At 42.1% G+C, this 14,704-nt stretch overlaps 1 protein-coding gene across 5 annotated transcripts in view; it reads right to left on the bottom strand.

Annotated features, from left to right (window-relative positions):
- Window positions 1-482: 482 nt before the first annotated feature.
- The window catches only part of LOC122624710 (tyrosine-protein phosphatase non-receptor type 9), a 31,117-nt gene continuing 16,895 nt past the window's right edge, over window positions 483-14,704 (bottom strand). For 3 of the 5 annotated variants that reach the window (XM_043804387.1, XM_043804386.1, XM_043804388.1), the window contains exons 4-8: window positions 1,942-2,864; window positions 1,719-1,879; window positions 1,430-1,659; window positions 1,157-1,364; window positions 483-1,096 (exon numbers count right to left, since the gene is read on the bottom strand). In XM_043804387.1, the coding sequence (XP_043660322.1) occupies window positions 870-1,096; window positions 1,157-1,364; window positions 1,430-1,659; window positions 1,719-1,879; window positions 1,942-2,864 (1,749 nt within the window). In that variant the 3' untranslated portion in view covers window positions 483-869. Of the gene's footprint in view, window positions 1,097-1,156; window positions 1,365-1,429; window positions 1,660-1,718; window positions 1,880-1,941; window positions 2,865-10,302; window positions 10,597-12,645; window positions 12,711-14,704 lie in introns of those variants that run through there. The other 2 variants (XM_043804389.1, XR_006326502.1) reach the window with 2 other exon arrangements.

Below are 14,704 nucleotides of genomic sequence, written 5' to 3'. Positions count from 1 at the left end.
GGTATTTTTGTATAATCGTTATACGTATTCCATATTCCTATATGCGGTACGTAGATCTAGGCATATGCTATAAATTGTATGTAACTAGTTGGCTGCTGTGCCGCTGATGGTGCCGCTCCTGTTGCTCCGCCTTCAGCTGCTTAGTTGCTTTTAGGAAATACGCAGCCCGCTGCACCTTGATTACTTGGTTGAGATGGGGGGAAAATGCACAAAAATTTGTCCGCTTCTCGGGTCCGTCTACGATTTTGACTGTCCGCCGGACGGTTTGTTTGGTTTGCTCGCCTTGAGTGGCCTCCAGTCGCGCTTGTCCTCGTCCTCGTCCTCATCCTCGTCTTTATCCTCATCCTCATTCTTTATGCCTTCGTTGTACTCCGTACTTTATCGGACTCTAGTTAACTTTGTCATGGTTAAACACTCTTCGCTGTTAATTTCGGTTTTTTTCGCTTTTGTTTAGCCTTTTGTTTGTTTGCTAATGCTGCTGGTTTTGTTTTTGTTTCTTTATTTTTAGCTATTTGTTTTTCATTTACTTTAAATTTAATTTAAATAATGTTTATATATAGATGTTTTTGCTATACAACTATAGCTTGGTATGTAATAATATTTAAAAAAAAAATAATAGATTAACGTAAATTGTTTACTCTACTCTCTACAATTTCATCTCTCTCTCTCGTCGTCCGTGTCTCGGAATCTATCTGTGCTTCCCATCGTTTCTCTCGTATCATATATATCATATTATATCATATCAGGACGAACATCTAGTCGAAGAAAGTTACAACTCCAATTTTCAATGGTAAAACATAAAATTATTCTGTATACAAGTTGTTTCCTCGTCCGCTTTCCGGTCCAAAGACTGTGTTGATAGGAGTAGTCTACTCCGAGTCCGGTTCACGTTCATCGAAGCCAGCCAGATCCACCGTCTGCAGCATTCCACGCGAATATGCGTATTCGATGAGTGCCAGGTGACAGAACACATACTGATCGGGCATCTGAATGGAGTAGGCTCGCTGCGATCGGATCTTCTCAACGGTGCCGCGTATGTCCGCCGTGCCCACGTCCTCCAGGCGCGATATGCAAATGTCCAGGGTGATGAATGTACCTGCGTCGAGTTTTCGGTCAGTAAATCTGACGGGGATTGTCTACAATGCCATCGACTCACCTGTGCGTCCAATGCCTGCACTGCAGTGCACCACAATGGGCGGTCCACGTGGATGACCCGCCCAGGTGTCGCCCAGTCCTTGGACGAGCTGCGCCTGCTTCTCGCGCACCTTCTGCAGGAAGTTCAGCATGGCCATGGCCGAGCTGGGCACACCATAGTCCGGCCAGCTGGTGAACTGCCAATGTGAGACATTGCGAACTTCGTCAGTCTGTTGGCGAAATGACAAAGTGATTATAATTTTGCGCTATTGTTGCCATATTTATAGAGCTTCACCTTTATGTTTCTCAATTCTAACGAGGCAACCATATAGTCCTCGTTGCACTCAACGCTAATTGTTCGCACATGGTAGTCGCCAAACTCTAAGGAACTTTCTTCAGTCGGCTCCCAGTACTGGCCGCATTTCACGCGTCCGCGCTCCATCACGCGCGTCGTCATCACTATAACTAAACAATGTTGCTCCCAGATCATGCGCCAAAAGTCCTGGGATGTCTTTGGTAATGGACCTGCAAAGAAAACTCCATTAGCTTACAGTTTATAGATATGATTATGTGTCATCGCTCACCTTGAGTTGAAATATAGGCATTCTTTTGTTTGTAGCCATCGACGAAATTCGCATTTATATAATCCGACGGCTCGTCGCCGTCTTCGTTTGCCAGCACCACTCGACTGTGATCGTAGCAGAGGACGTCTGTGTAGCGATTCTTGGTCAGATTGGCCCGCATTCTGCAAGGATGTGGGGAAAGTAAATTAGCCGAGATCTAGAATTAGGATTTCATTGAGCTTACCTCGCATGCAGGAAGGTGCCCTCGGGCGCCCTATTCCGAATGTCCGCATACTCCTTGATCAGCCCATGGCGTCCGCGCTGCTTCACCATCTGGACGATCTGATCGATGGGCTTGGGATCGCCCTCCTGGCCGGCGAGACTATCATCGTCACTGAAGCCGGACGAGGCGCTGCTGGGCGGATTCTCTGACCAGAACTCGCCGCCGCCATTGGTGGTGGTGGTGGTGCCAGCAGCTGCTCCGGCTGCTCCAGCAGCTGTGGTGGCGTTCGTGATGGTACTATTGTTATCCGCGGAACCACTCGTGTTGAGCTTGAGGGGATTGGCCGCCGTGGCTGCACTGCTGCTGCTGCTGCTGCCGCCGCTACTGCTGTTATTCGCCGCCTGACGGTGGCTTGGACTCAGTCCGTTGATTGTGATATTTTCGTTGGGTTCCGTCGTCGCCGTCGCTGCTGCAGTTACTCCTCCGCCAGCTGTCGAGCCAGCTGGACCGACACCATTGCTGACTGTCACCACGGTGGTATTATTGTCGCCCAACTGGTGGACGGCACTGATTATCGTGGCTGCCGTTGACGCGGCCTCCGTTTCCGTGCCATTGGTGGACACAATCGCCGATCCAGCTGCTGTACCGGATCCGGATCCACCGCCACCCACACCCACGATATTGGCCAGCAGCTCGTCCTCACGATTCGTCATCGATTGGCGGCAGCTGAGCAACCATGTGGCGTGATCGACCTCCAGCGTGCCACCCAAGTGAATGGGCAGCGCCTTGCGCGGCACGTGCAGCGCCAATTGAGGCACCGATACAGTGAACACTCGCTCGCGCAGCTTCTCGCGCACAAACAGACGCAGGATCTTGAAGGGTGCCTTGAACCACAGTGGCGCCGTCACGATCAGGACCTTCTTCAGACGCGCCGGATAGCCGCCCTGCAAGGATCAAACAATGGTTTCATGATTAGAACTGGATTCATAAAGTTGAAGTAAGGTTTTCGCCCCAATTTTCCGCTTTTTTTTACTCAGCAATCAGTTTCTTTAAAATGTGTATTTAATACTGCAGTTTCTTAACAATCTGCATACAAAATCTCATTAAATCGCTATCCTTTGATCAATTACTATTGACCATGGTTCTCAGTATACATTTTTAATTAGTTGCGCCATTTGTTATTGACTTCATTTGCTAATTGACACACGAAAGGCATGATTAAAAGTAAGATTAATGTACATTGAGCTGTAAGCAGCCAATTACAGGAGCATGCAGCAATTTTCCAGGAAGTTTTCAAAGATATACAATGTACATGTACATGTTTGTTCGATGGAAAACTCATCGTATTTCATTTTACGGGGAATCAATTTGTGGCAGTTGACATTTGTGCTTAATATTCAGTTTCGACCCTTGCACTTTTCCCCAGAACTGCGCAGCTTAGATTTTGCATTCGGATGGGTGAATGGGTGGTGATGGGTGGCGATGGGTGGAAAAGTCCACGCGTAGCAGAACCCAGTTTCCAGGGAAACCTTTGTGCAATAAAGCAAGTTCTGGTTCCGGCTAAAAACTTTGCATTTATTAATCAACACGCAACGCAATGAAATGCTCAGCTCACCATCGTCACCACTTCCTTTGAAAAACATGGAGATAAAAACCTTTCACTGAACTTTCAATTACAGACATTTCCTTCTATCGGATGATCCAAAATGAGTTGTAAACAGAAATGAACAACACTTTGACAGGTGGCCTGAAAACTCTCTCAGATATGGAATTTATGAAGAAATTTAAGTAATTTAAAATATTAAATTGCGATTTAAGGCGTATTTAATATGCATATAAATAGTGCAAATTGGTGCCGATTATATGGGCATATTTTTACGGCTAACTACTGCAGCTTTGATTAAGTTGAAAAGCCGCCAGGTGAAGTGGCTAAAAGAAAACTGCGTCAACATACAACGGTTCCGTGAACAAGAAGGAAAAGTGGGTGGTGGTGATGGTGGTGGTGGTTGTGTTTGTGGTGATGGGGAAAAAGCACCGGCAACCTTCACCCAGTTGGGAAAATGTTGAGAAAATTTCATTGCGGCATTTTTCGTCGATGGCACATTGAGATACAGCAAAAACAACAAGTGGAAAACTTGGCTTCACTCGGAGGTGAAATGTGATTTTCCAGCGCAAGAGCGAGAAAGTTGAATATGAGACAGAGATAGAGATGAAAGAGAGAAAGGGGGTTGTGGGTGGGCACCTCGTTCTTTCCCCGCTGTATTTGCTTTGCGGAGTGTGTGCACACACGTATGTATATACATACATATATCATCCATGCCATCATTATTTAGTTTATTGGCCCCAAAAGCAGTGCAGCAAGCAGATTAAGGTCAGCAAGCACAGTGGGCAAAAAACTACATGCATATGTACATTCATATGTACGTATATATCCAACAGAAATGCGGTACAACCAACCAATAACAACAACAACAGCAGCAAATGCACTTTAATTAAACGCACAATCACAACCAATATGGGCACACACACACACACACCAGCAGCGACACACATCCATGCGATTTTGTGGAAAATTTAATTAAAAGTTCTTTCAGCAGTTTACCTAAAAAAAATATTGTCTTTTCTCCTCCGTTTCTCCGCGTGCCCCCATTGTTTCGCTTTGTGCATCTGCTGTTGGCTCAATAAATTCCGTTTAAAGCCCTAATTGGCAACATATTCAATTACACTGGCTGAACTCATCCCTCCCCTTCTCGTGGATTTCTTTCTCTTCTCCCACAGAAGATTGCTACAGATTGCATCATCAAATCCTACACAATAACACATAAACATACACATACGCACTCGCAAACATTAAGGAGTTGAGCTCCGCAGTGCAGTTGTAAAAGTCAGTTGTCATGTGAGTGAAAAAATTGCGATTTAATTGACTTTGTATCGGACGTCCTGTAAAACATCCTATGCAAAATGCTATAAGAAAAAGGATTTCCTTTCATCCACCGCTGCTCCCTCTCAATTTTCACCTTCATCTTCATTCCTCTCAATTTTCACCTCCATCTTCATTCCTTGAACTCTCGAACCCTCGTCGTTCTGCCGCTTTTCATGCTTTTGTTTTGCCTTTAGGTTTGTTTCCGTGTGCACTTTCACTTTGATCCCAGCACACCCGCACACACACACACACACACATACACATACACTCACACATCTGAGATTATGCATGCTGAAAAGTAGGCAATATTGTTTTAAATGCTCTTCAAAACGAATTGGAATGCATAATAACCATTTATTTTTCTTTGACTCTTGTTGGAGGGGCTTAGAACGCAAATAATACCAAATGAATGCTTTCTGCCTTTTGATTCTCATATTTCGATAGACCCTTAAAATGCCTTAATTAAGTACTTGCAGTTATAATCACCATGTCTCGTTGCTTTCCGCCTTCAAGGATCAGGTGGCAGTCTGTGATATTATCCCATGCCCTTCAGCGGTGCAATTTGCATATTGAATATCCCCAATAAATCCCATAAATAATCCACTCCGCACAGATAAAATTCATTAAAATAATCCCACGCTTCTAAGTGAACCAATAATAATAATAATACAAAATTGGGATAAGCAATCATAAACTACTCCTTAAATTGACGTAAGTAAGCAACATTATTTATTACTAATTAGGCTACTTAGCTTTCGCATAGTTTCTTTGGGAGTCCAACAGGAGAAAGTAGTTGCCATGTCCTCGACTTGTCCAATTTGCATATCAGCAGTACTCAATAGAGGCAATAAATAATCGACTTTTCCCTGCTAATTTGGTCGTTTCCCCACCTAACTTGGCCAATAATAAATAACCCAAGGTGCGTGCCTTCAAGAAGTTTGAATGGGGTTAACAAAAAGTAATAATGAAATATTGTATAACATTTCATTTCATATTTCATTTCTTCTCGCATGTGAACTTTAGGGGTGCTTATGAGTCATAATTGGCGACTTGATTGTTTTTTTTTGCATTTGTTGTATCGCAGCGTACAATGTTATACTGAAATATATACTGAAACTGAAACCAAAACCAAGAACGCCAAAAAACGAACTTGTCGCCCGGCATTTCAGGGTCACACATGCCCTGCTGTTCACCCCGCGCCCTTCCGCTCTTTCGCCCCCCTGTTTCTGGTTGTTCCCACATCCAATTAGAATCCAATTGGGGGGCTGGCGGCGCTGAGATAGCAGGCAATCCAATAATAACAATCACAATGTTCAGTCAGCCACCCCACCATCCATGCACACATTTAATTGACAAACACAGCACACGGAAAATACATAAAAAAAAATATAAAAAAAACTAGAGAAAAAAAATAGGGAAAATTGGGAGATTCTGGATTTCAGATAGAAGTGGCCAACGATCATTTCGTTTCCAGTAGACACCTACTGCTAATTACGATCGCCTGGTGGGCGTGGCAAAAAGTTTTTCTGTAGATCGATTCCTTCTGCCTGTTACATACCTTTCAACGAATCTAGTATACCCTTTTACTCTACGAGTAACGGGTATAAATATTGGAATGGTGCTGTTCTTGGCCAGATTATTTGCCCTGAGGGCCAAGAAGTCTGCGCAAAAGTTGAACGAAACTTGGGACAAACTTGAAGCATCCACCTTCGCGTCTCCGCACTCAACCTTTCCATACCGCTCCGCCCCCCCTCCCCTCTGACATGCCACGCCCCCGCCGGCTAGGGGAGGCAAACCAAAAGGGACACTAACAACACAGTAGGAATTTTCCTGATGGGACTCAAGTGGGCAACTTAACGTGCCTTGGCATGCGTTTCACTCTCCCGATTCATCCCGACTGTGTTGTCTACAGTGTCTACGGTGTCCTTATGCCTCCCACTTCCCTGAATGAATACTCGTTACACGGCTGCAGAAGTGTGTGGGATGCCGGGAAAATTGTATATTGTTATATGAAGTTTATTCCGGGCTAAAGCTAAAATTAGCAACATTGCCGGTACTGAGATGCACAGAAAGAAATGAATAGTACTATAGTAAGTAGTACAGCGCAGTTTTTTAAACTTCAAATGAAAGGAAATTAACTTTTCAACACTATAACTTAAGCTTGGCCCACACTTGATGCAATAGAACTTTCCAACACTTTTTGGGTAACGTAGAGAACATATATTTTCAGTAAATTGACTTTAGTGTACAACAGCTCTGCTCGAGTGCCGAAATCCACTTTCAATCTGTACCCAGAATTATGAAACAAGCTGGCTTATTTAGCTGGCTTCTGGGAATCTGACGCAGGAATTCAATTTTAGTTCAATTATAAATTTCATTATGATTAGCGTGCTATCCAATCAAAGAGTTACTGTGTGGCTAATTAGCAATCAGTAATTATTTCTTTCACAAAAATACCACCAAATTAAGTAAAATCCCTTGAATTTGGCGATTTGAATTTCCCATGCCTTTTGGAAATTCCCGAAATGACGTATGGCACATATGAATATGAATCCACTGAATCCATGAGATGACATTTAATTGCAATCTATACAAATGTCAAGGGGGACTCACTCACAAGGAAGCCAATTAGCCAGGAACTTGTGCGGAATCGACGCCACTAAAGTTCAAAATGTTATCAAGTATACGCCACGCGGTACCAACAAATAGTAATCGTATAGTAGAAAAAAAAAAAACTTTTCACTGCCTATTTCATTTCTCAGCCATATTCCACATATTCAAAGGGGGCGAGAAACAATAAATAAATATGTGAAATTAGCCATGGCCAAAATTGGTAATGCGTTTTAAGCTTGTTCCCGTCTTTGGGCATGAAACGAATTTGTCGTCGGCGTTGGGCAAAAAAGGCGAAAGCGGCACGCACAGCAAACAAACCGATAAACCAGCAGGCAAAGAGACGCAAGCAAAGGGAGGAAGTGGAAGAGGAGCTTAAAGACAAATGAATAAGCGAACGTGGGGCCAAAAGATCATGGGAAATGGCCATCGATAAGTTATGATTAATCAGCATTATTCAATTATCTAATTGAAGAATAAAATTCGTATATGTTTTCAACAAAAAAAAGAAAACAAACTAAATATAGAGATTCTTTGTCAATAGCAAATTACGTGCGGCTATTTATGGATCAAAAGTATGGATTTTTCCATCAAAAAGTCCAGCTAAAAAATTACAAAAAAAAACCAGCCAAGCCAGAAATGTTTACAATGAAAAGGTTTTCAAGTAGAAAGGTACAAAATGACAATGTGTCAGTCAGGGGCAAAAAAGCATAAGCCGTACACAAAATAAATAATAAATATTATTCGGCTGCAGGTGGAACAGTCGCTGTGAGAGAAGTCGAAGATATCCGCAAGGGGAATCAATATTTGATGGCTCAGGCTAAGCCATGCTAATTGGAGAGCTCTTCACGCTGATTGACTGACGGCACTCACACACACTCTCTCACACACACACACACACACACACTCACACTTGTGGGAGATCCCAACCGAATCGAGGCTTATTTGCCCGGTATGATATAAGGCCGCAAGCCAATCAATTGAAAATACCTGCGAGACACGAAGTAAATACTTAAAACATTTGTCATAGTAAGGTCGAAGGGTCGCAATCGATAAATGTGCTATTTATCATAAAGTATGCAAGCAGTCCAGTTTGTCATTCATCAAAGAAATTATTTGCTTTCGAAACAGTTGTCTAATATTAATGATAGTTGGCGGTTATGGAGGCAAAGCGTTTACTAAGATCGATAGTTTCGATTTCTGACCGAATACTTTATACTTTCTAGGTACTTGACCTAATCAACTTAAGATCCTAATTCATAAATGCTCTAAATTCTGCTACCTTGATATTGAAAACATTTGTGCATTGCATATAGCCAACTGTTCTAATGTTCTGATACGCACTGTAACTGGGTCTCTTTCTCTGGCACATACACACACATTTAGATATGAGCAGACATCGGGGGATATAAATCAAAAGGTAAGAAGTAAAAAGTGGCAGCACAAAAAAAAAAAACAAAAAAAAAATAAGAAATGTATACGCGCCGTGGAACGAACGCCAACAGCTGTGTTTGATTGCCTCCACTTGTTCCTCCTCATTCTTCGTACTCCACACTCCACCTGCACCTCCACCTCCTAGTTCTACCGCTTTAGCCCCTGTATTATTGGCATATTTGCCATTGTTGTTGTTCTTGCTGTTGTTCTTGTTGATTTTTGTCAAGCTCTGACAGCCGCAGCAGCTTTTGTTGCGCCAATGAAAACGGCGGAGAGGACAGGTAAGCGCAAAGAAAACAAAAGTCGCATATCACCTGCCATTGATGGTCGGCCAAAGAACCCCAAAGATACTGTATCTGCATAAGGCAGCTTGCTTCGCCAAGCCGGAGGTTGGAAAAAGTAGAAAAAGTGTCTTGAGTATCTTGAGATTGCCTGTCAGTAGAAGCAAATTGAAAGTGGCACAAGTTGTATCAATATCGTTTGTTAATAAGCAGTTAAGCTATCAATATAATTTCTATGAACTGGCCAAGCGATTAAATTGATTGCCAATCAACATTGGTTCTGTATAACAACTGGCTAAATATTGATGTTAAATGGCTGCAAATTGTGAATTCTTTTGAGGTAGTTAACTCGATTAGACTTTTTGTCAGTTTATAAACTATAAATCGATAGGACTTTTTGTCAATTTATAAACTATAAATCGATAAGACTTTTTGTCAATTTGTAAACTATAAATCGATAAGACTTTTTGTCAATTTATAAACTAAAAAATATAAATCGATTAGACTTTTTGTCAATGTATAAACTATAAATACATCTTGGCTCTTTCATGCTGGATTTGCCCATACAATTTTCATGGCCTCGGGAAAGGAAGTATCCCCTGTCAGCAGCGTTTTCGCACCCAGCCGGGTGCCAACCCAATTAGCTGACCTACTTTGACACAACGACCCCTACACACTCTCCAAAGCATTTGGCATTAGCTAATTGAATACCACAAGGGCTCAATCCGCGAGATTTCAGCCGCTTGCTGATTAATAACGATGGAGTGTAGCTGTGATTTACCTAAGCACCGCGATCAACTTTAAACGTGATTCACTGCGAAAGCCGAGGCTAATGAATCATAAGCAAAATTCAAATTAAAATCAAATGTTTGTTGTCTACAAATAGCCAGAGAAACAAAAAATAGATTTCCTTGAAAACAAAAGACAGCGAAAACAGCAAATAGAAATGTTTTTGGCGAGGTCTTTACAAATCACATTCAGGGGGCGACTCTCTGTCCATATTGGCGACAAGTACATATATATATATAAATATATATGGATACATATACATATATGTCCATATCGCCAGTATAATATATATATGTATATATACAGCTGGGCTGTATCTGTATCTGTATCTGTATAATCATGTACCTGAGTCGCGCGTTGGCGTTGTTATGGATTGTTGTTGATTGCCGCGTTGTTGCTATTGTTGTTGTTGTTGCCGCCACCGCCGCTGTCTAATTATTCAGATTTTTATTGTAATATATAGTTTGGTTCGCACAATTAAATGCTAATTGCGTGCACTTTCAATTGAACAATTTTACATAACTTTTTTGCTTGCGTTGCGTTGCTATATCTTTTTTTTGTTTTTCGTGTTGATTCTCGCCGATTTGCCACATTACACAATGGGATGGATGCACATCCTCTCTTTATCTTTCTTTCTTTCTATTTTTTTTTTTGGGTTAAACGGCAGACACACGGGGGTTGGGTTGGGATTGTTGGGGTTTCAACAGGGAAAAAAACAAAACAAAAATACGCATTTGAGATCGGGTTCTATTTTGTTATTAAACCTGCGATTATAGTTGTTAATTGAGTAAGTAGACTACTTTATGCCCAATACTTTTTTGATATTTTTGTGTATTTTTTCACCCGGTTGCAATCCGCGAATTTGTTGCTGCAGAGTGCGTGTGGAACATTCAACAAACTAAAGCTGATTTCAGATACACACATACACACACAAACGCACACTAACGCACCGAGAGTTTTCCACTTTTTTCTTTGCACTTGGAAAAAAATAAAACACAAGAATGTTTAAGCACTTTAGCAGAAGGATTTCCGATTAAGCAACAATTTGGAAAGCATTTCGCTGGCTTTCTTGCGTTCGTTCAGTTGTTCAATATTTCGATTTTCCTACGCCTCTGAGTTGTCTCTTCTTGGCCGCTGCGTTTCATTGGATTTTCTCGCTTTTCTTTATGTCGTTTGTTTGTTGCGCGTCGTCGTGGAAAGCTGAACTACGTCTGACTGCTGCGGCTGCTTTATTTTATTTTTTTCGTTTCGTTTTGGTTTTTTTTTTTCAGCTATTTTTTTCTCGTTCGCTATTTTGCGGCTGCGTTCTCGGCGCACGCGCTCTCTTCTTTTTGCCACCACCATCGGGCAGCGCTCGCCCTCTCTCTGGCAACCCTGGTGGACGCCAGGGGGTTGTTGGGAGAGCAAGGGACGTGGAACGTGGGAGAAAGGAAGCGCGAGAGCGAAGGCGAGAGCCAAAGTGGCGGCTAAGGGTGGTTTTGCGAGTGCAAGGTTGCATGCGATGCAGCTGTCGATTGCTCGCGTGTGGGTGGCTCAAGTGGTTGAAGTTGGCAAACAGGGTTGCCAGCCCCGCTTAGAAAGCAGGATACTCAAAGCCTCAGGGTACTCAATAATATTAAATTCATTCAGAACTGATACCGAAAAGTAATGAACTAAGGAATGGAAAAATTTATAGAGAGATTATGAAAACATTCAGTTCTGAGTTCGTATAAATTAAGTCGTTTCAGCTGGAAATTGCCAAATAAAGTGCTTAAATAGTCATCAAATCATTGAACAAAATACGTTTCACTTCATATGGAGAGGTGCTTCAAGTCACAACAAATAAAAAACGGCTCACAAAAGTGACCTATGCATTATGACTGTGCCTTCGGAATTCTCCAACGTTCGTCTATAGATTAAGTAAGTTCTCTTTGGACGCATTGCCCGACTAAGAAGAAGGAAATAGCTACCATAAATCAACCAAAAATACTAATTGCTAAGATAAGATAAGTACTCTAGCCACACTACGGCTTTTAAAAAAATTGTTGTCCAAAAATATGAATTACGCAATGCTGTCAGTTAATTTGTTTAAAATCAAACTTTCCACGTTTAAAAGTCACACAACTCTTTACTGTCGTACGAGTACTTAAAAAATAAACAAAAATAACACGCCACTTATTTTCACTAAAACTATATGATTTTTCGGCGAATTTTTGTTTGGATTTTCCGATACCACTCTTGTAATGCGGAAATAGAGTAATCCACGTTCCGAGGGCGTACAATTCTCTAGTTTCTGGTGTATAAATTTGCATTTAGACGCTCGAATCTGGTCTAAACATTTGCGTCAATGTCGAACGGCTGTGGCAACAAAAAGCACGTTGTAAAAATAACACAAAACAGCAGCTAGCCAGTCAGTCAGTCAGTCAGCCAGCCAGCCAGCCAGCCGAGTGGCCAACAATAACAATAGCGTTAACATATCGACGCCGTCATCGTATTTAAGCCAACTGAGCAGCAATGAATGAACTGCGCGCCGAATATTCTTACGAACGATGCGATCTATAAATACGACCAAATTATCCCGCCGTCAATCACTGTGTGATCAAGTGTTTGTCGGCCAAGTGCAGCAGCAGCCAATCACATAATGGAGGCCACAGAAATGTTACGAAAAAAACAAAGCACCGAATTAATGACTTATCCAGGTGTACGCACATTTAACCGCTCTTTTCCGTTCGGTTTTTCTTTGGGGATTGGGGGTGCTTTCGGATACAATCTATAACGTTCGACTAGAACACGCCAACTGAATTAGTTAATCAAGCAAAAGCGTAAGATAGCCACCAGCGACACAGCGAAAAAGAGCGCGCTTTAAAGCTTTGCTCTCTCCGTGCTCTCTCTCACCTACCAGGTTTATGCCATAAATTTTTTGAATTATTGCATACTAATATTTTACATTTGTCATATTGACATGTACAAATCCAAGGCAAAGTAGGTTGATGTAAATCCCATGTTTACAAATAAATTCATTTTTTTCATATTTTTTATCCCGATTTCATAAACAGTGCTACGCATAAACACCGTCTCTCCCTCTCTCTCTCTCTCTCTCTCACTTCCACACTCTCTGTGTAAAAGTGAGAGTGAAAACGCGTGGGCACATTCCACTCTCTGCATAAGTGTGGGTGTGTGCGTGCTACGATCGCTTCCATCTTCACATTGCGACAACGCTGCGTATGCGTGATGGCCCCAAAAATATTGCGCATACGCGCCTTGGTACAAGCCAGAGTTGCCACACTCTTCCTCGTTTCTTTCCATCCCCATGACGTCACGGCCATCGGGCTTACCGCCAACGCAACTTATCTTCTACCCGCTCTCTCTTAAGCTAAAGTAAAAAAATAAAAAACAAAAAAGAGTTAGACACGCGTCAAAGAGAACGCTTATTGGACACTCTCATTCTCCCGCACTTCCTCTTCCTCACCCCCACCCCTCCACCTATTCAACCATCTCCATCTGACCAGTGGCGTTCCATTTGCGAGGGAAGAGCTCGCCCACGCCGAATCGGTTTCATTGTTAACTTTATTTTGTGCGTTTTGATTTTCGTGGCAGAATGGAATTCATATACATATATAGATGGATATGTATTTAAACAGTTGAGTCCACACAAATGGCATCACAATAGCGCAATTTTAAAATTAATCATTGTATTAGGCGTGGGTGGTAACCCTAAAACAGATATATTTTTGAAAGTGTCTTTTGTAATAGTTGCCATTTTCTCCGTAAATCGTTATAAATCGTTATGATTAAATTATTATAACAAAGTTCTGATAAAAATATTATGAGTTAATATTAGATAGCCAATAACGATTGACATTTGTCTAACGCAGCCTGTACATCTGAGTGGGCAGATTATGTATACAAATATGGGTAGGTAGATAAACACCAATGTAAATGTTTATTCATACATACATACATACATATATACCTGATGAGGCTTTTTGGCAAATTGAGCGCAATATGTAGAGAGACTCCAATGTCCGCGGACTTTCAATGCCGGCCGGCGATTTCTCTGGACCCCCATAGCACTTACATACAAATATATATATGTATGTATATATACTTTCGTTCGAGGTACGATCTCTGTTAACTGTACATAGCCAGTAGGACGACAAGTAGAACGCAATTTCAAGACAAACATCAAAACAGCAAAGAGCACAAAAATGTGGGACTCGAGCAAACGGAACGCAAATGAAATGGAAAACAAGGCAGCGACAGCGATGGCAGCAACAACAAAAAAATAAGAAAAACTGGGATGATGATAGCTACCTGTTGTTGTTTTTGGGTTTGCCTCTTGTTGGTTCATTTCTTTAAAGTAAATAGTGGAAAAGGGGCTGGTGACAGTGGGCAACCGAGTTCGCAATCAAAACTACGTCTTACTCTGCGTGACTTCGCCAGCAGTAGTTGTTTTCATCTGCTCGCGTGGGCAGACGAATGCTTCCGCCCACGCGCGGCATGCTGCGATTTCCACGCCCACCCGCAGGACCACCGCCCACCAGCAACCACTCATCTCCACCTTGTGCGTGTGTGTGTTTGTGTGTGTATATATGGGGGTGTGTGTACTTAGAGTGGGGTTTCTAGTTATTTTTTTTTGTTGAAGCGCTGATTGTGTGCGCTCAACTACTTCCTTCAGCAAGGATTTCCGAGTCAGGTACAACAGTAATATTTTATGGCAGTTCATGTAAAAAACAATGCGAATAACTAACTTTTATGGGCGGAAAAG

Source organism: Drosophila teissieri, chromosome X, assembly GCF_016746235.2.
Source record: "Drosophila teissieri strain GT53w chromosome X, Prin_Dtei_1.1, whole genome shotgun sequence".
Lineage (NCBI taxonomy): Eukaryota > Metazoa > Arthropoda > Insecta > Diptera > Drosophilidae > Drosophila > Drosophila teissieri.
Note: the sequence above shows the minus strand (reverse complement) of the source record. Positions and strands in the feature narration are given on the sequence as shown.